Source organism: Notamacropus eugenii, chromosome 3, assembly GCF_028372415.1.
Source record: "Notamacropus eugenii isolate mMacEug1 chromosome 3, mMacEug1.pri_v2, whole genome shotgun sequence".
In the NCBI taxonomy this organism is placed as follows: Eukaryota; Metazoa; Chordata; class Mammalia; order Diprotodontia; family Macropodidae; genus Notamacropus; species Notamacropus eugenii.
In genome coordinates, this window is record NC_092874.1 from 298,656,290 (window position 1) to 298,680,574 (window position 24,285).

The 24,285-nt window shown below is 43.1% G+C and overlaps 1 protein-coding gene across 3 annotated transcripts in view; it reads left to right on the plus strand.

The window, feature by feature from the left end:
- Positions 1-217: 217 nt before the first annotated feature.
- MGAT3 (beta-1,4-mannosyl-glycoprotein 4-beta-N-acetylglucosaminyltransferase) overlaps positions 218-24,285 on the plus strand; it is a 64,352-nt gene continuing 40,284 nt past the window's right edge. Inside the window, exon 1 of one of the 3 annotated variants that reach the window (XM_072656191.1) lies at positions 218-363. Coding sequence is in view for 1 of the 3 variants with exons in the window: in XM_072656189.1 (XP_072512290.1) it covers positions 7,067-7,224 (158 nt within the window). In the remaining 2 variants the exon portion in view is untranslated. Of the gene's footprint in view, positions 364-6,329; positions 7,239-24,285 lie in introns of those variants that run through there. The other 2 variants (XM_072656189.1, XM_072656192.1) reach the window with 2 other exon arrangements.

Consider the following 24,285-nt stretch of genomic DNA (forward strand, 5'->3'; position numbering starts at 1 on the left):
AGTTCCCAGACAGGTCCCTTCCCCCATTTGGGCCTTAGTTTCCTCATTTGTCAAAGGAAAATAATTGGGTCTGGCCAGCAGGCACCAGTGGTGGATAATGGCTGTGAAAGAGCTCCCCACCTCCCCCCCAATGCATTATTGTTCTACTTGGCTCTGATATTATTGAAAGGGTTTCCTGCCCCAGACTGTGGAGACAGGAAATCTCTTGGACACGGCCCAGCGAGGTAGAGACAGGCCGGTTTAACTCTGAGAGGGATTGTCTTTCCAGCCTCACCTGGGGAACCAGGTTACACTTATCTCTTCCTCGAAAAACTGAGATTGGACTGGAAGGGGACGTTGGCCCTCAGGGAGCAAATGCAGAGGGTAAGAACCCTGTGGTCTGATCCTTTGGCAGCCAGAGAGGCAGAGGAAGCAGGGACTGAGCCGGACCTGGCCCCTCAGAACCTGCCTGGGGGTGGGAATGGGCCAGACACTTCCTAATCCTTGGCCTCTGCTGCTTCGTGCCATTCGAGACTGAGGTGGTGGAGGGAGGCAGCCAATGCCACCCAAAGGTTACCAGCCTCCCATCTTTCCAGAAACTCTGGGACAGATACAGAGTGCTGGGCTGGGAGGCTCAAATACCTGGGTTCTAATTCAGACAGCCTTTCTGTAGAACTTTACAAGTCCCTTCCCCCTCTCTGGGCCTCAGCTTAGCTCCTGTACAAAATGAAAATGTTAGCTCTCTCAGGTCCCTTTGTTCCGTCCTTATAAAGGAAGAGAATAGATAAGGCGTTCTCCAACTCTAGAATGTGGTCAGGTCCTCAAGGCAAGCTGTTGCTGGGGAAATCACACTGGTTTTCAGGCTGTTGCACCCAACTCTCTTGGGGACTTAAATGAGGAGACTCTTGTATCTAGAAGGGACACAAGCATTTGGGGCTGTGGGAAAGGCAGGGTTTGATCAGAGGAAGGGCTTCCCTTCACCCTCACTTCATAGATCCTGCCTGTTTGTTTCTGTCTCTGGATCCTTGATCTAGAGTCCGTCCCCCAAATCCATTCTCCTATCTCAGCAAAGGCAGATTGTGGATCGATTGCTGGTCAGGAAGACCTGGGTTCAAATCTTGCCCCTTACGCTAGCTGTGTGATTTTGTGTTTATCTTCTCTGAATCTTGGACAAGGGTCTAGGGATCCTCCATGGACTTCAGTCTGCCTCCCTGGGACTTCCCTAAGCAGCCGGAGTCGAAACTCTTTGGATCCCTGTATACTAGGAAGGTAGGATGTAGGATGTACTAGGATAGGGATGGGGCTTAGAGTTAGAACATCCTGACTTGAACACCCTCTGCCAACCTGCCTCCGATCTTGTTAAGCCTTTATTGATTCCTCCCTCTCTGACCTCCCTGCCACTTTTATTAACATGAGTTTATTCTGCATACATTACGTATCTAATTAGATGTGTATATGTTATTTCCCTCATAGCATGTGAACTTTTCGAGGACAAGAGTGGTTTCATTTTTGTCCTTCCCTACCCAGTGCCTGACACATAGCAGGTACTTAATCGATGCTCTATGATGAATTGATTAACCATGAATAGTACTTTGTGCTTCAGCTTTCCCTAGTACACAAGGAAACGACTGGACTAGATGAAGTCTGAGGGACCTCCCAGTTCTGATATTTTCAATCTTTTTTTCACTGAACCCCTGTCCCCTAAGCCTCAGATGGGCGTAGATTCACACATCTGGGAATCCTCAGACCCCCTGAGAAGGGCTCCCAAACCATGCTGACCATATACCAGATCCCTTCTTTATGTATTCCTGGATAGGGCCAACAGAGTCAAACTGAACTCCATATGGCATTGAGAGAAGCCAGAAACAGGACAGGATTTTGGAGGAGTCCAAAGAGAATAGGCCTGCAACGCAAGAGACCTTAGTCCTAACCTCCTAGTCGCCCAAGGACCTTTGGGGAAGGGTGTTCTTCAGAAGCCCTCATTTTCTTATTTACTATTTATTAACGAAAAACAACGCTCCTACCCTGCCCCCTCTCAGGGTTGCTTTGAGGTTCATGATGCAGAAAGAAGGCTAAGCTGGGAATCAAAGAACTTCAATTTGAAACCTACTTATGAGACTTACAAGTCTAACCTTGAGCAGGTTACTTAGCCCCAAACCTCAGATCATATATGTAACTGAAATGATTATTTATTAACCATTATTACTGATCTTTGGATGCCCAAGGCAAAATAAGCTTTTGCTTAATGATTCAATAAATGTTGAATAGAGTCACCAGCTTACAAGAGAAAGGAAGAAATGAAGAAATGAAGGAAGGAACGAAGGAAGGGAGGGAGGGAGGGAGGAAGGAAGGAAGGAAGGAAGGAAGGAAGGAAGGAAGGAAGGAAGGAAGGAAGGAAGGAAGGAAGGAAGGAAGGGAGGGAGGGAGGGAGGAAGGAAGGGAGGGAGGGAGGAAGGAAGGGAGGGAGGGAGGGAGGGAGGGAGGAAGGAAGGAAGGAAGGAAGGGAGGGAGGAAGGAAGGGAGGGAGGGAGGGAGGGAGGAAGGAAGGAAGGAAGGAAGGGAGGGAGGGAGGGAGGGAGATGCCAACCACCTAGTAGATATTGAGTAAGAAACAGGTTACTAAAGCCTACATAAGGATTTTTGCTGCACATATTAACATTAAAAACAACATATTTACATTATCTATGTTTTATTACATTTTTATTTCTTTAGTTAAATATTTCCCACTTGTATTTTACCCTGGTTTGTCTATGGATTAGGCTGCCATTCTCCCTGTATTGCTACATTTGGTGATGTATTGGTTGTTTTTTTTTTTCTTTTTTTTATTTGGTTACAAGAATAGCTCCCTGGGGGAGGGGAAAAGACCTACGTGGAAATTAAACAGATGTAAAAGCAAAAGATAATCAGGCAGTAAAAATAACTTTTAACTAGGATAACCTGACCTCAACTCAACCACTGGAAATCAGGCAGGGATGACAGGATTCACCTTCTTCGATTCATGGGATTCATTCATTTTTCCCCTTTTAAGAGACAAAAGAAGCAGCAGCCCAGGCTGCAGGTCACACCATGAACAGAGCTGAAGCCCAAGCAAGGACTCCTCTCTGGGCCTCAGTTTCCTCATCTGTGCCGACTTCTTCAGTGTAAATACTCACCCTACCCAATCCATCCTCAGCCCACACCAGCTGGCTCCAGCGTGCCCCTGCCCACACTTGATTAATTGCTGTGTTCATCAGAACTCAGGGCTACTCACCAACCTTTCCCAGCCAGAGCTTTGACTGGGAATTGTGGGACTGTGGAAGTCTGCATTCCTTCCCACTCCACCCCATCCTGGTCAGGCTTTCAAGTGAACAATTAAGACAGAAAAAAGAGATGATCTGTCAAAGGAGAAAGGGATTGGTACTGGGGAGGCCCAAGTCAAAGAGGTGACTTGACCAAGGTCACACGACAGTCAGTGACCCAGATGGGAATGGAACCCAAGAGTTTTAGAATCACTGAGTTTAGGAAGTGACAAGATGGCGGCACTTATCCCTACAAGGAAGGCACAGGATTGGTGGCCATTAAGTCTCTGTCTGAAGGTCTCTGAGGAGGTTTTCCACTCCACTGCCTCTTGGGAGAGATCTATGAAGCTTTTTCTCTGGCTTCAGTTTTAGAGAGAAGAGGAGGGCTCCTGAGAAGGAAGAAGAGGAAGACTATGATTAGGCAAGGACTTTCTTGTCTCTGGGACTGTTTCCTCCTCTATAAAATAAGGGGCTTGCTCCTGATGGCTGCTGAGGTCCCCTCCGGCTCATTCTATGACCTGAACTGAGCTTATAGCACCCTGTGGCCAGACCCTGCCTTCATCTCCTTTTACTCTCAGCTTTTGGTGGCCATTTGAGGAAGTAAAGTCAAAGGGCAGAAAATAAACTTACTTTGGTAAAAGGAAGTCAGAGGATCTGAGCTTCTAGAGTTAGACCCAGAGACCACCTAATCCAACCCTCAGGAAAGAGGCATAGGGAGGATGCTGAACCACATGCTTACAGTGGCACAGGAAGCAAGAGTCTTGAGATGGACATAGAAACCAAGTCTTTTGATGCCAGAGTCAGGTCTCTCCCATGTGTCCCACTGACCTCTCATGAGAAAGAGCCCAATGAGAGAGAGATGAGTGTGTGCTGGAGTAATCAGGAAGGCTTCACAGCACCTCAACTATAACCTGAAATGTGGGTCTAGAGCCTAAATAATCCCAGTTCTTGTAAGGATCCTCAAGTGGCATGTCTCCAGGACTTTACTTCAAGATGGTTCTGGTGTCACATTCATGACTCACATGAAGTTTGAATTCCAGGAACATCTCAGGACATGCTGGATAGTCCCTTCCCCTCTCTCCTCCACACTTTGTACTTGTGAAGCTAATAGAACCCCAAGAGTAAGACCTTTCATTTATTTGTATTCAATTTCATCTGCCTCAGTTTGGCTCATTTTTCCAATCACTTAAGATGTTTGGGAACCTTGATTGTCCACCATATTGATCCCAAGGTGTTACTGGCTATGACTTGGGTCCAGGCCTAAATGCACTTGCCCATACTGTTTTGTTGTCTACATTTCTCTAACTTTTTGACCAGAATAGAATAAGAAGCTTTGGCCAGGATCTGGCTAAGATATAGGGAGGTATATGGGGTGTTCAAAAAGGACTGGCATGAGGGCTGCTGATCCCTTTTCAGGATTGTTCACCCACCTTTGGGGTCTACCTGGACCAGGTAGCCCTCACCTGTGGCTTCAAGAAGCTATGGCACCCCAGAAAACCAGGATGAGGGGAACAACAGGCTCCAATCCATCAGTGAGTTAGGGGGTGTCTACCCCAAGCATGTGAAGACTTCCCCAGGCAGAATGGGCAGATGAGAACAATGCGTTCCAACTGCCATGAAGACAGCTGAAGCAAGCTCTGTGGAGCTCTTAGAGTTTGGTCAGACAAAGTCAAAGATGCCAAAGCCATCTACTGCATCCTGGGCCATTGCCAGCCATCTTGACTTTTGTCCTGCCACTGGACTCTGATGGTTCTGGAAGAGAAAGTGAGGCTGATGACTTTATGCAGCTCAGCCTCCCTTAAATCCAATTCATGCATGAATCAAGATACCACCTGTGATATCATTGGATTCCTTTGAAACAAAGGACAAAAAAATGAGATCTAGAGAAACCACACCTATGAAAATATTCTGCCATCTAGTCTTGTTACCCTTTCCATAATGGAATGAAGATATTCTAGTATGACCTGTTTTGTTTAAGTTTTATTGATGCCGTTAAACAAAACAAAAATCAGTTACATACAACCCCTTCTCCATTCTTCCATTATTTTCCCTCCCTTTCTGTAGTTTCTTCTAGTTTTCCTTTATAACAGAAGAACAGTTCAGCAAAATCGATCCCTAGGATGATCTGCTCAAGCATAGGACATTCCACCTCCTTTGTCCCCCCACCTCTCCCAGGTTTCTCTGAAACTGTCTCCATTATTTCTTACAGTCTAGCAGGATTCCAATTCTATGCCACCACAGAAAGATCTGCTGCCATAAGCACATCTGTACATGTGGCTCCTCTTCCTCTCTTTTGATCTATGGATCTGGTAGTTGTATTACTGAGTCAAAAGAGACAGACTTTCCTCGTTTAACAATTTTGTAAGCCCTTCATTTTAAAGTGAAGTGATCTGCACAGGGTTACAATGTACTAAGGCATTAGGTGTAGACTCTGAGCTGAAAGGCACACCTCAGACACCATTTATTCCAAACCCCACACTTTCCAGAGGAGGAAATCGGGATCCAGGGAAGGTGGCAGACTTGGGATCCAAGTTCTAGCTCTGGAAGGGGTCTCACAGACTATGTAGTCCAACCCCTTCATTTTATAGAGCAGGAAAATGGGGTCCAGGGAAGCTCCAGGTTACCCCATTATAAACAAGTGTTACACATGGGATTTGAACTCAGGTTCTCTGACTTACTTCTGCTGTATCAGCAAATTGCTCGGCATGGTGCCTGCACGCAGTAGGCACTATATAAATGCTTATTCCCTCCCTTCCCTTCTCCTGCACCACTATGAATGGAATAGAATTGAAGTGAGGCTCTGGGTAGGGGAGATCACAGGACACATATGGAGTCAGGAGACTTCAGAGGATGCCGAGCTGCATCTGTTTGCAGAATTCTGTGCTGTAGGAGAGGGCTTGGGGTAAGGAAAAATCTTCCTGAGAGCTTGAGTTACCCCAAAGCTGACCGGATTATCTTAGAAGACAGTGAGTCTCACTGGAGCAAAGCTCTGATGACCCCTGAGGAATCTGGGCTCATGGGAACTGAAAGTGAGCTCTGGAAGGGAGAGTTCTGTACCATACAGTAGTGATAGCTGTAGAGCTCAGAGCCAGCCTTTGGGAGACGTTACAGTAGATACAGGTGAGACTCCAGGGGCTCTTCAGTTCCTTCCAACTCTGGTATTCTTTGGGGCCACCCAACCTAACCTTTTCATTTTGCAAAGGAGGAAACTGAGGCAGGGAGGAGGGCAATGACATGGTCAATGTTCCAACAGCTAGCATATGGAAAAACTGAAAATGCAACCTAAATTCCCAGCCTCAGAATGCAGGGCTCCTTCTATTACTCTGTGATGGATGTTCTGAGGAGGGACACCTATGCAGGTACAGGTTGGTCCAAATGACCCCTGGTGCTGTTTCCAGTCTGGAGGCTCTTAGATCCGTGAATCCATCCTGTCCTTTGGTTCACCAGTCTTGGCACCATCTCTGCTTGGAGGGCAGAAGGCCAAGGCCAGGGCCTTTTGTCTGTTCCCTGCTCAGCTGCCCAACCCAGGAATTTGCGTGAAAATTCCCTCCCATAAGTCCACCTACAAGGCTGGCTCCATGCTCAAGAGCCCTCTGGCCTCTCTGTTTATTTCCATTTTTCCTTTTTGAACTGAGACAAAAAACAAAACAAAACAACCCTCTAAAGAAAAGCTCAGCCACCACAATCCCCCTCACCAAACACTTGCCACTCAGCCTATCCTGAGGAGGCCAGGGACTCCCACCTCATCTAGCACATGTGACTGCCCGTGAAGGGACACAAGGAAAGAATCCAAAGTTCATATTCTGCAGATGAGAGCTACCTCCTCCCCAGCCCCTCCCTCCACCCTGGGCCTGGCTCAGAAGGCAAGGTCTGATAACCGAAGGGAGCCACACAGCTTGGCTCAGCTCTATGTGCCCGGCTGGTGGTCGCTGTTGGGGAGTGGAGGTTGCTATGATATGCTTTGCTGGTGAGTCAGTGTTGGTGAGTTTGCTTTTCCCAACTTTTCTGTGTGTGTGCTTAAAACTCAGAGTCATGGTGGGGTGTGGGATGAGGGTGAGAGGAGGATGAAGGCATGTGGATGGTGATCAGAGAGCCTGGGTTCTCTCTCTAGTCTGCCTTGAATGCCCCATGTGATGACAAGAAGTCGTTTTCTTTCTCTGCTGCCTCAGTTTTCCTCTCTGTAAAAGAAGAGAGTTGGAAAAGCTTATTTCTCTCCCCCAGCATGACATTCCCTGTTTTAATCTCCCTTGGAGCGCTGACATTTCATGTTCTAAGCTCCCTCTGAGCTCTGATGGACTTTCTATGTTTCAAGGTCCCCCCCAAGCTCTGACTGTTTAAGAATTTTTAATGCTTGTGACACTATTCCTCAGGAGAATAAGCTTCACTGGAATGTGTAAATGGGAACTATAGACCTTGGTTCATGTATGTATTTGTACATTAGTGTGTCTGTGGGCATGCAAGTATACTTTCATAACTATGTACACTCATCATGTATCAGGGTTCAGCCACCAACTCCCTGGGTAATCCTGTGGAAATCACTTTCTTGCCCCTCAGTCCTAGTTTCCATATGTATAAATTGGACCCATAACCCTCTGAGTGATCATGGCAATTTATTATCATTAAGTTATTTGTCCTTTTGTGGCCAGTACTGTAGAAGGTATGAAAGTGGGGAATTTGATTCCTCCAGAGAGTCTCCCTCCGTACCTTGCCCGAAGGGCACGGCAGGGGAGGGGGCACTGTATCGCTGGGGCATAGGACACAGGATAAGGTCTCATAAGACCTATCAGAATTTGATAAACAAACGCTATCAGAACTAAGTGCTTCCTGGATCTGAAGGTGAGAAAGCCTCATTTCAGCTGAGTAGATCAGGGGGCATTTGGGTTGGGTATATATTAGACAAGAAGGAAATCACATAGGTAGGAACAGTAGACATTTTAGACAAAAGAATGGAGGTGGGAAGTCTCAGACAAATCAAGTTGACTAGCATTTATAAGTAAGTACCTCCTACAATCTGCCAGACGTTGTGTTAAGTGCTAGGGATACAAAGAAAGATGACAGATAATGAATTCAGAGAGCACAGGAGCAGAGATGCCCCTGGAGGAGAAGGTGAGGCCAGTGACTTTGCCCAGCCCTCTGTCACTTAAATTCAATCCACCTGCATGTCCTGGCATCACCTTCCTGACCTCACGGTCCTCTTCAAGAACAGACGACAAACAGTCATTACAAGGTGCTGCCATTACAGCTCTCTCCCTGTCAACAGCTTCCTGGCTCATCACCTGACCTCTCTCTTGCCCACCTTTCCCACCCCTCTAGGTGGAGGCCAGAGTGTTGGTTGTTTAAAAAACTGTTTCCCCTCTGAAATAAATTTATAATATGGGATTATGTTAACCCAAACCCAGTGACCGCATTCCCCTTCTCTGCCTCATTTCCTATCTTTAATCCCTGACCTTTATAAACAGGGGAGGAAGCTATATTTCCTCAAAAATGTTCTTCCAGAAAGTGACCCTCAGGCTTGTATATTAGAATTACTTTCCTATCTATTTTGGACTGCATGAGATCACAGGATTAGAGCTAGAGGGGATTATCAGCCCCTTGATTTTACAGATGGGGAAACTGAGGCCCAGAAAGATTGAGTGACTTCCCCAGAATCACACAGGAAGCAAGTGGCAGAAGTAGGTGGGATTGAGGTCCTCAGTGGAAAGCCAGTACTCTTTTTTTCTGTATCATCCTGACTCTCTTTTTTTTAAGTTTTATAAACCTTTCTCAGAAGTCAGTCTTTTCTTAAGTTGGACAGTTGACCCATAATAGCTGCTTAATAAACACTTGCTGATTATTGACTGACATACTGAAAAATACATCCTGTGCCTGACTTTCGCTGTCTGTTCTCTTTCTTCATAGCTTTGACTTTATTTTACTTTTTTCAATTAATACACATTTTCCTTCCCTCCCACATCCCCCATCAAAATTTTTTAAAAAGGAAAAAAATCCTTATTATAAATATTTATAATGAAGCAAGACAAATTCCCATATTGGCTGTGTCCAAAAATGTCCATCTCATTCCGTCTTGAGTCTGTCACCCCTCCTTCTCTCAGGGGGAAGTAGCCATCTTCAGCACCAGTGATCTTGGACTGTGGATGGCCACAGTTTGTCAGAGTTCTGAAAGCTTTCGAAGTGGTTTGTCTTTGCAATGTCCTTGGGATTGTAGAAATGGTTCTCCTGGTTCTCCTCATCTCATTTTGCATCCGTTTCTACGTCTTCCTAGATTTCTCTGAAGTTATCTCTTAAGTAATTTTTTATGGTGCAGTAAGATTTCATTACATTCTTCTCCTATAATTTGCTCAGCCATTGCCCAATTCATGCGTACTCCTGCGTCCTGCCTTCTCCAATGAACCCACCTATTGAATTTATGAATAAAGGAGCTGGCTTACCAAGTCCTTCTGCCCATTAAACTCCCAATGGGTCACTACCTCCTCTCCCTCCAATATAATCATTTGAAGAAAAACTGCTTAACCAGCAGGGATGAAATTACCCCCCAGATAAAGAAGCATCATCACTTAAAGGTCCAAGGGGTGCTTCTCTAAGACGAACTAGAAACATCTGTTAGCAAATCCCTACCTGTGTTCTGATTTTCTTCAAGACTTGAATTCAAATCTGAACTCTGATACGTATTAGCTGTGTGACCTTGGGCAAGTTACTTAACCCCTATTTGCCTCAGTTTCCTTAACTGTAAAATGGAGAGAATAATGGCACTTACATCCCAGGGTTGTTACGATGATGATTTGTAAAGTACTTAGCAGGGTGTTTGGCACATAGCAGGCACTATAGAAATGCTAGCTATTATTGAGGTAATTATTTCTATCATTATTACATATTACTAGCCTGTAGGCTTCACTAGATTGCCCTGGTTAGAAATTATATCTCTCTTTAACCTCTAATATGTAATGCAAAGGCAAACCCTGCAAATCCCTTTCTCTCACTCCCTTGTGAGTCAAGTTTGCGTTTGGGACCCAGAAGTGAGGAGCTGTACCCAGAGAAGGCAGCGTGTCTTCAGTCATCCCCTGAAAGTTCAGGAGAGCTTTTGGAGATGAAATCAGGAAGTCTGATTAAATGAGGTTAAAAGCATTTGCACAACAAAAGAAATCTGGTTAAAATTAAAAGAAAAGAAGCAGACTGCGAAATCATCTGAATAAACATATCAGATAAAGACTGATGTATTATCCATAAAGCTACTGATAGACACTTCCTAGGAAGACAATGGACGACGGACAATTTCTGAGAGCTCTCTTCTGCGTAGAGAGCTGCCTACAGGTACTGAGGTTAAATGAATTGACCAGAGTCAAATAGCAAATGCAGTTCATGGGCTAGATTTGAATCTCACCTTCTTACCCGAGAAGTTAACTCACTTCTCACCTGAAATTTCTCATACCAATGAAGTCATAGACCAAAATAAACAAACTAACAAAAACATATACTACAGTCCTTAATCAGATAAAGGAAAACCAAGACAACTTTAAGATACCCCTCTGTAGTTACCATTAACTTTAAACTTTGCAAGAGTGATAAAATTGTCAAGAAATGATAAAGACAAATGCAGGTGGTTCTGTGGTAAAATAGGCATTCTAATGTTTAGTTGGTAAGACTGTGCCTGGTGCAAGGGTGTTGGACAGCAATATGGTAATATCATTCAAATAAGAGGTATGTATTATAGTGTGTCACTCATGATACAAGGCAGCCAGGTAGGGGTGCAGTGGATAGAGCACAGTACATGGAGTTAGTAAGACTTGAGTTCGAATCCAGCCTCAGATACTTCTTAGTTATATGACCCTGGACTAGTCACTGCCTCAATCTTCTCATCTCTAATATGAGGATAGTAGTAGCATCTACCTCCCAGAGTTGTTGTGAGGATGAAATGAGTGATTTGTAAACCTTAAAGTACTATTTGTGTTTATTATTATCATTAGAAAACCAATGAATGAAGTATTCTTTGCCCTCAAGGAACATGTCTACATATGCCCAATAGATAAAAAATAGATCTAAGATAACTTAGAGAAGAGAGGGCAGGACACAGGAAAACCTGCATGCAGAAGGGGTGGGGCTGGAACTGAACTATGAAGGAAACCAGAGATTCTAAGAGGCAAAAGGGAGGTGGGAGGGCATTCCAGGCATAGGGGATGGGCTGTGCGCAGGCATGGAGGAGGAAGAGGAACATCAAGGTCAACTCGACTGTACAGTACTGTTCATGAAGGGAAATAATATAGAATAATAAGTCCAGAAGGAGAGGTTGGGACCAGGTAATGAAGCGCTTAAAATGCCAAATGAGGGAATTTGTACTTGATCCTCTAGGACAGAGGGAGCCTCTGGACCTTGTTGAGCTGGGGAGTGAGTTGGTCAGCACTGAGCTTTCAGAATAGAGATTAAACCTTCGTGGGGTGGATGGATTAGGGAGGGGAGAGGCTTGAGGCAGGGAACTCAATGTGCAAGAAGCAGTTTGAATCACAAGACTGCTGATTCTGTTTGACCTCCTAATTCTATGGCTGAGACTTAGTCCTAAAAATATAAAAAGAGAGAAAAGAGCCTCTCTATGCAGAGATCCGTTACTCTATCTGTAACAGCAGAAACACTCCAACAATTGGAGAATGCTTGGACCCATTATTGTTCATGGTCATGAGACTGCTCTCAAGCTGCATTGGTAGATGGAGTCTCCATTTCTCTTACTTACACAGAAAATCACAGATCGCCTCCTCCCCCTCCTAAAGTGTTGGGGTTTTTGTTGTTTTTTGGTCTAAACCTGTGATTATACCACCAAAATTGAAAGGTATCTCAGTGAACTTCTGAAAGCCCAGCCTCCTCATTTTATAGATGAGGAAACTGAGGCCCCAGAAAAGGAGAGTAATCTGCTGATGTCATACACTTAATATGATAGTCCAAAAACAAAATTTGTTTTGTTTGGCCTAGTCTTTCTTGAGGCAGCGTTGCTTCTGCTCTGGACTCACCCCCATCCCTTGCCTAACTTTTTTACCTTTTATTCTTCCTTTTTCTGAGATCTATAGCCAGAAACTTTCATGCAACACTGTTATGTTGCCAGGGCTTTGAAGGCCAACCCACAGGGTGTCCCCCTTCATCATTCAAGCGTGAGAGAGAACCTACCTCTTTTGATATAAAACCCACAGTCCTGTTTGCCTTGTCAAGCTGCCTGAGTATCAGGGTGAGGAAGGAAATAGGCATTTAACTGGTCAGTTAGGAGATGCATGGAGAGGTTGGTGTGACTTAGTGGAACCAAGCCCCAAGGTTGAAGCATTGCTGAACTCCCTTCCTCTGGCTTCTGTAGCCTGAAGACCATCACACCCAAGGCCCAGAGAATCCTCTTCAAAGACTGAGATGTTTGTTCTGAACTCCCTTTCCCCTTTTCCCATTCCCCCATGCCCCAGTTTCTCATGTTAGGGTAGGGTTTAAGTCTGACCATGTCACTCCCTTCCTCAGAATCCTCCAATGGCTCCTTATTTTCTCTAGCATCAGATACATACCCTTTTGTCTGGCCATTAAAATCCTTCACAGTCAGATTCCAGTCTGCCTTCCCAGGCTTATCACATTCTGTCCAGTCATACAAGACATTCTTGTGATTCCCACACAAAACATTCCATCTCGGCTTTTCCAGAGGCTCTTCCCCATACCTGGAGTGCTCGGTTCTCCCTCCCTCCTAAGACCCTCACTTTGGGTTTTAGCAAGCATCCTTAGCTTCATTCTAGGTCCCTTCTAACCTTCCCTCCCCAATCTCCTGAAATTTGTTTGTTAATGACTTCATATTTTAAAATTTCCCATATCTGTAGACTTGTTTTCCTTCATAGTTTATAAACTCCTTGAGGGCAAGGAGTGTTTCAGCTTTGTCTCTCCTTCTCTAGCCCCCCATTCCTAGAAGACAGTTGGTGCCTAACAAATTCTCATTACTTGCTTCTCTTGAGTTAAAACACGCCTGTTAAAGGCCTGTTACTTTCAACAGTTTGAACATGCTGCGGTCCAGGGGTGCTGGGAACATGGAAATGCAAGGGTACAGGGAGGGGGTGAAGGTTGGGGGAGGGGGGCATGGGGTCTGCCACAAAAGTATTCCACCACTCTAGCCTTCTTTCAGGTCAGACGGGTGTTTCTCGTGTTGCCCATAGAAGCAGGCCAGATTTCAAGAATCTGTGCATTTGATGAGGGTAAAATTGGTACTTTTATAAATAAAAAGACTGAGAAAATCTGGATGGAATCAAGTAGTGACAGACAGCCTGAGGTGGTCTGGAGGTAATGGAGGAAGGGACCTGGGATGAGATGAAGGAATATCAAGTAAACTAATTAAGTAATTCTGGTGGACTGGGGTGGACCAGATGCCTCAGGCCAATGCCAGGGATCTGGGCTGCTGATATTTTGTGGGAAAGTTCAAGGACCCTTCCTAGAGGTTCAGGTCCCTTCCCCTGTCAGACTGATGCACTGCCTGACTCTGCTGTGAAAGCACCTCCATTCCCAATATGGCTGGAAGACCCAGAGAGCAAGGAGAATAGTGGGACTTGTTGGTGGTGGGAGATCTGACTCCAACCTCAGCCCTCAGAATATTGCTGTACCCCCTCTCTAAGAGTATTGAAAATCTCCTAAGACTTGAGTTGGAGTCACTCTATGAGCTCAAAATCTATGATCCCATGGGTTCCAGCTTGATGTGATTTTTATTATTATTATTATTTTGTTTTCAGTGTTCTACAATCACTTCCATATATCTTAGATTTTTTCCCCTCTCTCCCCCTATCCCCCCTGCCTCCCCACTCCCTCCCTGAGACAGCATACAGTTTTATATAGGTTCTACACATACATTCCTATTAAATGCATTTTCACCTTAGTCATGGTGCATAGAAGAATTAAAATGAATGGGAGAAATCATAAAACAAACCAAAACGTAATATACAATAGAAAATGATCTGTTTCATTCTGTGATCCAATTCCATAGTTCTTTCTCTGGATGTGGAAGGCGTTTGGCCTCAGAAGTCCATCGGGAATTATTTAAGTCCTTGCATTGCAATGAAGTACTAAGTCTACCAGAAAAATTTCTCGCACACTGTGGTTGTTGCTGTGTACAAAGTTCTCCTGGTTCTGCTCCTTTCACTCAGCATTAGATCATATAAGTCTTTCCAGGCCTCTCTGAAGTCTTCCTGTTCATCATTTCTTATAGCACAACAGTATTTCATTACATTCTTATACCACAATTTATTCAGCCATTCCCCAGTGGATGGGCATCCTCTTGATTTCCAGTTTTTGGCCACCACAAAGAGCTCGATGTGATTTTGAGCAGGTAACTTAATGTCTCTTAGATTTAGAATGAGCCTTACTTTCATCATCTGTAAAATGGAGTTGTTGGACCAAATGTTCTCCAAGGTCCCTCCCATAGCTCTTTTCATCTTAATGAATCCTAATTACTGACTAAGACCTTTTTGGTCACTCAGACCTTTTTCCTAGTTTTCTAGGTAAGGAAGCTGAAGGTAAAAGAGGTTCTGGGACTTTGCCAGAATTACAGAAAAATGCAAAGCAGATGAGGGAAGAGAAGCCAGTTTCTGCAGCCCCGTTTTTGTCTCCATGGGTCCCTTTCATTCAAATGTATGCAATAAGTAGTTAGGAGGTCCTAGGAAAGAGTCATATAATAATTTACATATAATTTACATACACCCACGTGAAGTCTTTGGTCTATTCTTAGGCAGTTTTCAAATTTAAAAATGTTATTTTTACTCCCCCAAGGCAGGATCTCCAGATTTCCCCCCAATATTTCTACTTTCTCCCTCACCCAATGAACAATCCAGGCCCCCTGAGGCAACTGAATTGTAAAGACTAAGAAGATGGTAGAGACTGGAGGAGGACTCCCAAAGAGGCATTTTTGGGGGCAGGGTGGGGGAAGGAAAATAAGGCAAGAAGCTGAAGGGAAGGACGGGTCATAACTCTGGGATTCTAATCTTGCTTGGGGACAACCAAGGGACCTCAGGAAAAACACGAATAGGCACTTCTCTGAGAACACTTTGAATCAAGATGTCAGGGCTAGTGGGTAACTTAGAATAGGGAATGTCTATGCAGGAAATGGTCTTAGAATCTGTAATTTCAGAGTTTGGAGACACCTTAGAACAGAGCCCTTTGGACCTTGAAACTAAGAACTGGGAAGTACCTTAGAACATGGATTGTCTGAATTGGCAGGATCCTTAGAACATGGGATTTGGGAGCTGAAAGGGATCTTTAAAAAGGGGATTGTCAGAGGTTAGGGGTGAAGACTGAGAACTGAGAATTTCAGGGCTAAAAGAGGCCTTAGAACAGAGTCAGAACTGGATGGAACTTTAATCTCTAGGGAGGAACATGAAATGTTATAGCTGGTGAATAAAATGGTGTCTGAGAAAAGACTTTGGATTGATTAACCAAAATTTAAGAAATGAGGAGGATGAACTCCTTAAAGATAGTCACTTAAAAAGAAACTTTAGTGTTAATTTTTAAAAATTAGATGCCTTTTCTTTTCATATGTCATGTATTCCCCCCTTCCATTCAACCTTCCTTTTTAACCACTGCAACCACAAAAGTTAGGTAAAACCAACCAACACAAAGATGGCACCTGTTATCAATCAAAAAGAGAAAGATAGACAAAGGCACAAAACCAAATCACACAGTAGATGGGAAGATGCTAACATGACAAGAGAGAATGTAGTTTTATTGAACTCTTACTTGTTGTAAGAGTCTTTATGAAGGACAATGTTCCTGAAATGCAGAAAATCTTTTATTGTCACTGCTAGAAAGAAACATTCTCTCAGATACAGCAAAAACAATGCCTCATAATATAAATAGATGTAAATAGGGAGATTATTACGTTATGTTAAAAAAGAACCCTAGACAATAAATCAATACAAATATTAAACTTATATGCTCCAAAGGGCAGAGCACCTAAATTCACAAAAGAAAAATTAAGTGAATTAGAGAAAGGCATAATTAATGACCCAGTCATAGTAGGAGACTTTTAATGTTCTCTTCTCAGAGTTGGAGAAATCTAACAGAATGATGAATAAAAAGAAAAATATGAAATTCAACAAATTTCTGGAGAAATTTGAGCTAAAGGATATATGGAACTTTTTTGAATGAAGCTGCTAAAGAATATATGTGTTTCTTAGCACCACATGGAACTTTTACAAAACTTAACCTTGTATTAGGGCACAGAGAAATTGCAAGTAAATGTAAAAATGTAAAAAAAAATGCAAATGTAGAAATACTAAATATAACTTTTACAGACTATAACATGACTAAAAAGATAATCAGTTTAGAAAGCACAAAGAAAAAAACAAATTGAAACTTCATAATGAAATAATAATGAGGAGATCAAAGAATAAATCATAAAACAATGAACAATTATGTGAAACCCAGTGATAATAATGAGATAATATATCAAAATTTCTGGGACAAAGTAGTTCTCAGAGGAAAAATTACATCCCTAAAAGTTATTCATTAGTAAAAATAGAAAAGGAGAAGATTAATGAATTGATATGCATTTAAAAGTGAGAAACTCAAGAAATAAACAAATCTCAAATAAGCACAAAAGATTCTTGAAAATTAGAAGAAAGAGAGATAAATTGGAAACCCAAAATACTATGGAAATGATAAAAACTATAAGCTGGCTCTTTAAAAAGAGTAAAAAATGAACAGACTTTTAGACAACTTGATTACAAGAAGGCAGAAAAATCAAATCAACAAAATAAAAAATGAATGAGATGAAATCACACCACCAGAAAATAAAAAGATTATCCAGAACACAGATTTGTGCCCAGGAAACTGGGAACACAGAAGAAATAAAGGATTGGCTGAATCCAAAATATAAAACAGCCGGAACATTTAATAGAGATCTTAATGAACCACCAAAGGAAAAAATCTCTATACCCTCATTGATTTATTCAAGAATTCCATCAAACTTTTCAATTACAATTGATTATGATATGCAAATTATTCTAATTGGTTTGTTTTTTTTAAAGAAAGCATCCTACCAAACCCCTTTTATGAAACAAATAAAATTCTCTATTATTGCTGACTGTTGGGCCTTGGGCAAGTCACTTCCTTTCCATTCAACTTCTTCATCTCTAAAGGACTATAGGTAGGCTCTGAAGCCCTGTCAGTTCTAGAGTCTATGAAAATGGAATCTTGACCTGCTTAGAGCAATTAATTGAGAACCTAATATGGTAAAGTTAATCAACAAGAATTTTTCAATGTGCCAAAAGCTGTGTTAAGTGCCAGAATTACAAAGAAATATCAAAAACAGTTCTTGCAACCTCAAGGAGGTTGGAGAAACAATGTGTATGTAAAGTCCTACATTTGGGTCCAAAAGTTCAGTTGCTCAAGTTCAATGAGAAAAATTGGCTTGACTAATCTGTATAACCAAGACTTGAACCGGGTGGAGCCAAGATGGTGAAGTAAAAGCAGGACTTGCTTGAGCTCTCCCCCAAATCCCTCCAAATACCTATCAAAAAATAACTCTAAACAAATTCTAGAGCTACAGAACCCACAAAATGACAGAGTGAAATAAATCTCCAGCCCAAGACAACCTGGAAGGTCAATAGGAAGTGTATATATATCACACTTGGTTGGAGTGGAGCATAGTGTGGTGTGGGCCATGCCAGCACAGACAGGGCCAGAGAAGGTTTCAGGGGACTGAATCACTGGCAGCTTTGGCAGTGTTCAGACTTCTCAACCCATAAATGCCAAAGACAGCATAGAAGGTCAGTGGGAAAAACTGTGGAATCTGGGTGAGAAAGGAGCATGGTCTGGCTGGGATCTGGTCCCACCCGTGGGTCAGAGAGGGGGCAGCAGCAGCAGCTACTGCTTCCAGAGCTCTGGGCTCACAGACAATAATGGATTAAGCAACTGATACAAAATCCTGAAGCCTGGGACAGTACATCCATACCTCCCCCCAGGGGAAACAGAGTTCTACCTTGACAAAGAGTTGGAAAGTCAGCTATTTGGCTGGGAAGATGAACATATAGCATAAAAAACTCAGACTATAGAATCTTACTTTGGTGACAAGATCCAAACATACAACCAGGAGATGACAACAAAGTCAAAGTTCCTACATCAAAAGCCTCCAAGAAAAATATCAATTGGTTGCAGACCATGGAAGAGCTTAAAAAGGATTTTGAAAATCAAGGAAGAGAAATTCGAGGAAAAACTGAGAACAGAAATGAGAGTGATGCAAGAAAATCATGGAAAACAAGTCAACTGCTTGTTAAAGGAAACCCCCAAAAAATACTGAAGAAAATTTACACCTTAAAAAATTGACTAGCCCAAAGAGCAAAAAAGGTCCAAAAAGCCAATGACCAGAAGAATGCCTTAAAAAGCAGAATGGACCAAATGGAAACAGAAGAAAATAATTCCTTAAAAATTAGAATGGAGCAAATGGAAGCTAATGACTTTATGGGAAATCAAGAAATCATAAAACAGCACCAAAAGAATGAAAAAATAGAAAACAATGTGAAATATCTCATTGGAAAAACCACTGATCTAGAAAACAGATCCAGGAGAGAAAATTTAAAAATTGTTAGGCTACCTGAAAGTCATGATCAAAAAAAGACCCTAGATATCATCTTTCATGAAATTATTAAGGAAAACTGCCCTGATACTCTAGAACCAGAGGGTAAAATGTGTGTTCATCCTTCGTTGTCAAAGAAGACTATGCCATCAGAGAAATAATGACATGGCTTGCACTTGACTTTGTTTTGAGTGAGGGAGCCCTGTGCAGGTCACCAGCCTCACTTCTCCTCCAGAACCATCTGAATCCAGTGACCAAATATTCATCAGGATGACTGGAGATGACCCAGGATGAGGCAACTGAGGTTAAGTGACTTGCCCAAGGTCACACAGCCAGTGAGTGTCAAGTGTCTGAGGTGAGATTTGAACTCAGGTCTTTCTGACTCCTACACTGGTGCTCTGTCCTCTGTACCACCTAGCTGCCCCTATGAGGGTAAAATAGAAATTGAAAAAATCTACAGATCACCTCTTAAAAGAGATCCCAAAAGGCAAACTCCTAGAAATATTATAGCCAAATTCCAGAGTTCCCAGGTCAAGGAAAAAATATTAGAAACGATGTTTGAACCATATTCAGAGCTCCTAAATCAACATAAATTAACAGCATGAAAAGGCTAATTAGCTTTTCGACTTCATTAAGAGAAAGAGTCCCGGGTTCAAACACCTACTCCAATATTTACTTACCTGTATGATTTTGAGTGAGTTATTGGACTCCCTGGGCCTTAGTTTCTCCATCAGTAAAACTAGGGTGGTGCACTGACTGTCCCCCTGAAGTTCCTTCCAGCTTGGAACTGGGGATTCTAGGGATTTTATCTATGTGCTGAAATGGAGTAATTCCCTAGGCCTCAGTTTTCTGTACAATGAGAATAAATAAAGAGGACTGGCCCAAGTGACTTCTAAGGTATCTTCTGATTCTAAATAGATGATCTTATGCCTTGTGTTTTTTGTCACTATGTGAAGAACATAGTATGTCATAGAGGGTAGAACCTTGGAAGTGGACTCAGGAAGACGGGTTCAGATTCTGCCTCAGGTGGACAAATCTACAAATCTTACTAGTGGACAAATAACTTAATATCTCTGGAACTCAGTTTCCTCCTCTGTAAAATGAGGCAGCTGGACTCATTGGCCTTTGTGGTTCATAATTCTACGATCCTGTATCCACTTTGGCTCCAGTCAATAACTTATGGCCAGAGGCTCAAAGATATTAAAATTACTTGCCTAAGGTCACAATTACTGAGTCAACCAGCTAATCAAGAAGTTTTTATTAAAGGTCTCCATGTGCCAGGCACTGTGCCAGTGGGGTTGGGAGCTCCTTCAGGGCAGGGACTATTTTCTTTCTGTAGTGTTTAAAAAGGTTCAAGAGACATTGTTTCTGGGTGATTTAATCATTTTATTAATAAGCAGGTAATTAATAAAAGGATGACCATTTGGCTTTCTCTCAGTCTAAAAGACTATCATGGAGGCAGACTCACAGTTTATATACCCTTCAAAAGGGTAGATGGGTGGTCCATCAAACAACCATCAAATCTAATTGGTTAATATGATTGTAGGTGGGCTAAAAGGGTTGAGTATCTCTTGAATTGGGAAAGTATCTCTCTACTAGACCCCCCAGAGCTTTAATGTATCAGTTCAAAGAAAGTATATCCTATTCACGTCTGAGCAGAACACTGTGGGCTTGCCCACCTTAGAGTAAATTCCTTGCAAGGTTGGGTTACTGTTGCTGCTTGTCCTTTGTTTTAGAAGAGACATCAAGAAGGTGATGTGGATGCAAGTGAATTGGATTTAAGTGAGGGAGGGCTGACAAGGTTGGATGGGTTTCTGACTGAGATCTAGGTGAGTCAGTGCCATCTCATTATCAGTTACGTCCTACAGAAGAAAAGCTGAACTTAAAATCAGGACTTTGGAGGAAGGGGAAGAGCTCGGAATCTCCCCAAGATATTGGTTATTAATAATATTTTCTCATATTTCTATCCCCATTGTTTAGCACTGTGGCCTGGCACACATGCTTAATAAATGCTAATTGATTGACTGACTGGGATTTACTTGACCCTTGGTGTCCAAAGGTGGGATTCAAAGCTAGGCCTTCCTGCCTGAGAGAGTCCAGCATTGTCTTCAGCAAGGCACTGTGGTGTCATGATAAAGGAAACCTTCAAAGCAAGGATGCTTTCATTCAGGCAATGGGTTATTCTGAAGTTATTCCGAAAAAAGTCATGGTATCCTAAACCTAGAATCCTAAGAACCTCAGAAACCATGACACCTCATTCCCTCATTTTACAGGTGGGGAAACTGAGACTAAGGAAGGGAAGTGTCAACAGGCAGTAAATACCAAAGCCAGAGTTGGAACTCAGCCCAGGAGACTCTAGATTAAGAGCTCCTTTCTCTGTCCCTTTCTGCCTCCCTCAGTGGCTGATAATCATCTCATTCACCTCAAAACAAAAGTGAGGCCAAGACTGGGTCTTGTGCAGCTTGGAGGACTCTGGGTTGGACAGGAAAAGGACTTTAGGCCAGGGAGGATGGGAGGGATGTTTAAAGGCAGAAGTTGCTAGATGTGATCTGTGACTAATGCTTCGTGCAGCCCAGGCATGAGAGAGGGAGGAGCTTGGGCAGGGTAGGAGGGGGCACTCCCGGGGCCAACAGGTTTTCAGACTGAGCTGGTGTCCTTGAAGCCAAACAAGTTTTCAGGTAGATAAGGACCTCAGAGGGCAGTAAAATGAAACCCGGCCTTGTCTCTAATCTTGTATCTGTCTGCCAAGCTTTTCTCCCTTTTGTCATCCCACTAGCCCTGGCCCCCTCCTGCCTTGGTATGGGATGGGGCCGGAGGGGACCACCCACTGAGGATCCCCCTAGAGAACTGAGGCCCTGGAGCTCCACTGATGTGTCCCCCAAGTGAGGTTTATGGGGGAAGGAGAAGGCCAGGGCCAATGAGGAGAAATGATCACATAACAAAGCCAAGGTAGGGGCTGGGAAAGAGGAAAGGGAGGGACATCAGGGAAGGCGAAAAGGAACGAACAAGCATTTATTAAATACTTACTGTATGCCCAGCATTGAGGATGCAGAGGCAAACATGAACATAAGTCCCTGCCTATTAGAAACTCTCTGGGCCTCAGTTTCTTCGACCGTAAAATGGGGATAATCCATTTCAGAGGGTCATTTTGAGTATCAAATGAGATAACATATGTAAAGTGTTTTGCAAACTTTAAAGTTCTGCATAAATATGATTAGTAGTAGTGGTATTAATCTGTAAAATGAGGAAGGGGACTGAAGTCTTTTCAAGCTCTACATCAATTATTTCAGGACCCTCTGCAGACTAATCCTTTATTTGCCTGGAAAGCACTATTGTTTTATATTCTTATTATCACAGAAAGGTGGCTTTTGTACCCTGCAGAGAACACTGGATCTAGAAACAGAAAGAACTGCGTTCTAGATTTACAACGTTACATTCTATGGAGAAGACAACTTATAGATAGAAGATATAATTCATGAGAGGGAAAGGAGGGGTCATAAATTTTGTAGCTGGAAAGGACCTTAAAGGCATCCCTTCCAACCTTTCATTTTAGAAATAAGCTGAAGCCCAGGCAGGCTAACTCCCAAGGTCCCACAGGTAATAAGTGGCAGGGCCAGGATTGGAACCCAGGTTTTCTGACTCCATCTCGAGGACTCTTTTTATTTCACCTGGCTGCCTTTCAAAGAAGGAAAGGAACAGAAAAGAAAGAAAGAGAAGCAGAGGGATAGGTATCAATCAATAACCCAACCATTATTTTTAAAGTGTCTACTATAAGTCAGACACTGTGCTGAAAGAAAGAATATAAACCTTGTGAGAGCAGGAGCTGTTTTGGTCTCTGTATCCCTAGCACCTGATACAATGCCTGGTACCTAATAGGTATTTAATAAATGCTGGTTAAATTGAACTGAATTTAATGGAGGAAGGAAAAGGACCAAGAAGCAAATGGAATAAGGAAGATGCAGGGGAAAATGGAGGGTCAGGGAGGTAGCTAGAATGAAGAATAGATAGCCTTGGGAACAGGTGAGTGAGGGAAAAATGCTTTCTTTTTTCTCTTTTTTCCTCTTTCTGGCTGGCTTCATGAGTAAGATGAATGAGTGTAGAAGAGGAGGGACAGACCTGAGTTCAAATCCCACCTTTGACACTTACTAGCTGGGTGACCTGGCACAAGTCATTGAACTTCTCTCTGCTTCGGTTTCCTCATTTGTAAAATGAGGGGTTTGGACTAGATGACTTCTGAGGGCCCTTCAGGCTGCTGGTCTATGACCCCAGTATTCAAAAATCATAGTAGAGAGGGCAAAAGTAGAATTCTAGTTCTCAAAAAAGCCTGGGCTGTGATTTTGGGTCAATCACTTTCCTTGCCTGTACTCTTGCTTGTTCTCTGTCAAGGAAGGAGACAGGGGTGGGGAGGAGAGAGGACATTGGGAACCCAGCCAGAGCATTTGCTGGGACATGCTGGGAGTCAAAAAGTGAAATTTTATCTGTGAGAGCCCCATTCAGAAGGACAGTCAGAGTATTGTGACTTTTGCTCAGGCTGATTTCTCTGCCCAAAGCAAACTCCAGCCACAGAGCCTAGGGATATGAAGACAATTCAGCTCGCTCAAAGACCGCAGAGGTTTTACTGAGGAAAAGAGAAGAGAAAGGTCTTCATTGCCCCCACCTCCAGAGGCTGGCAGGCAGTCTATCAGTTCATCGACGAGTCAAAGGCTCCAGAGTGCTGGGAGCTGGGGAGACTGAAGTAGAGTCAGAAAAAAAGACAAGAAGCCCTCTTTCTCCTTAAAGAATTTACTTTTCTTTGGTGAATAAATGGTTAAGGTGCTCAGCTCAGTCACTGTGCATGTGACCTTGGGCAAGTCACTTCTCTCGGGGTCTCAGTTTCCTCATCTATAAAATGAGTGAGTTGGACTTGCTGGCTTTTGTGGGTTTCTCAGCTCTAGATCTAGGAGCCTGCAATTCTCCTGAGGATGGAAGGATATGACTTGGACACTAATAATAAGAGATCACTTTGAGGTTTGCTAAGCTCTGTGCGTATATCCAAGTCCCTCACTCACTCAAAACAAAGTTAAGTGCAAGTCATGTCATTTCTCTGATGGCATGGTCTTCTTCGGCAATGAAGGACGAACACACATTTGATAAGCAAATATATACAAAGTAACTTTGAGAGAGAGAGAGAGAGAGAGAGAAACAGAGACAGAGAACAGGGTGGGCACAGTAGAGTCAGGGGAAGGATCAGGAAAGACCTCCAGAGCTGAGCTTTGAAGGAAACTGGTGATATTCTGAAAAGGAAGGGATTCCAAACCTGAGGGGCTGTTTGTGGGAAGGCTGAGATTGGAAAGATAATGCCCGCCTTGCAGAATAGGCTGAGGAAGGAATTGTCTGGAATGGACAGTCCATGATTTGGGGTGATTTTAAATTAAGACTGAAAATATGGGTGGGAGCCCATATTTTATTCTCTTTGAGTCTGTTGCCTCC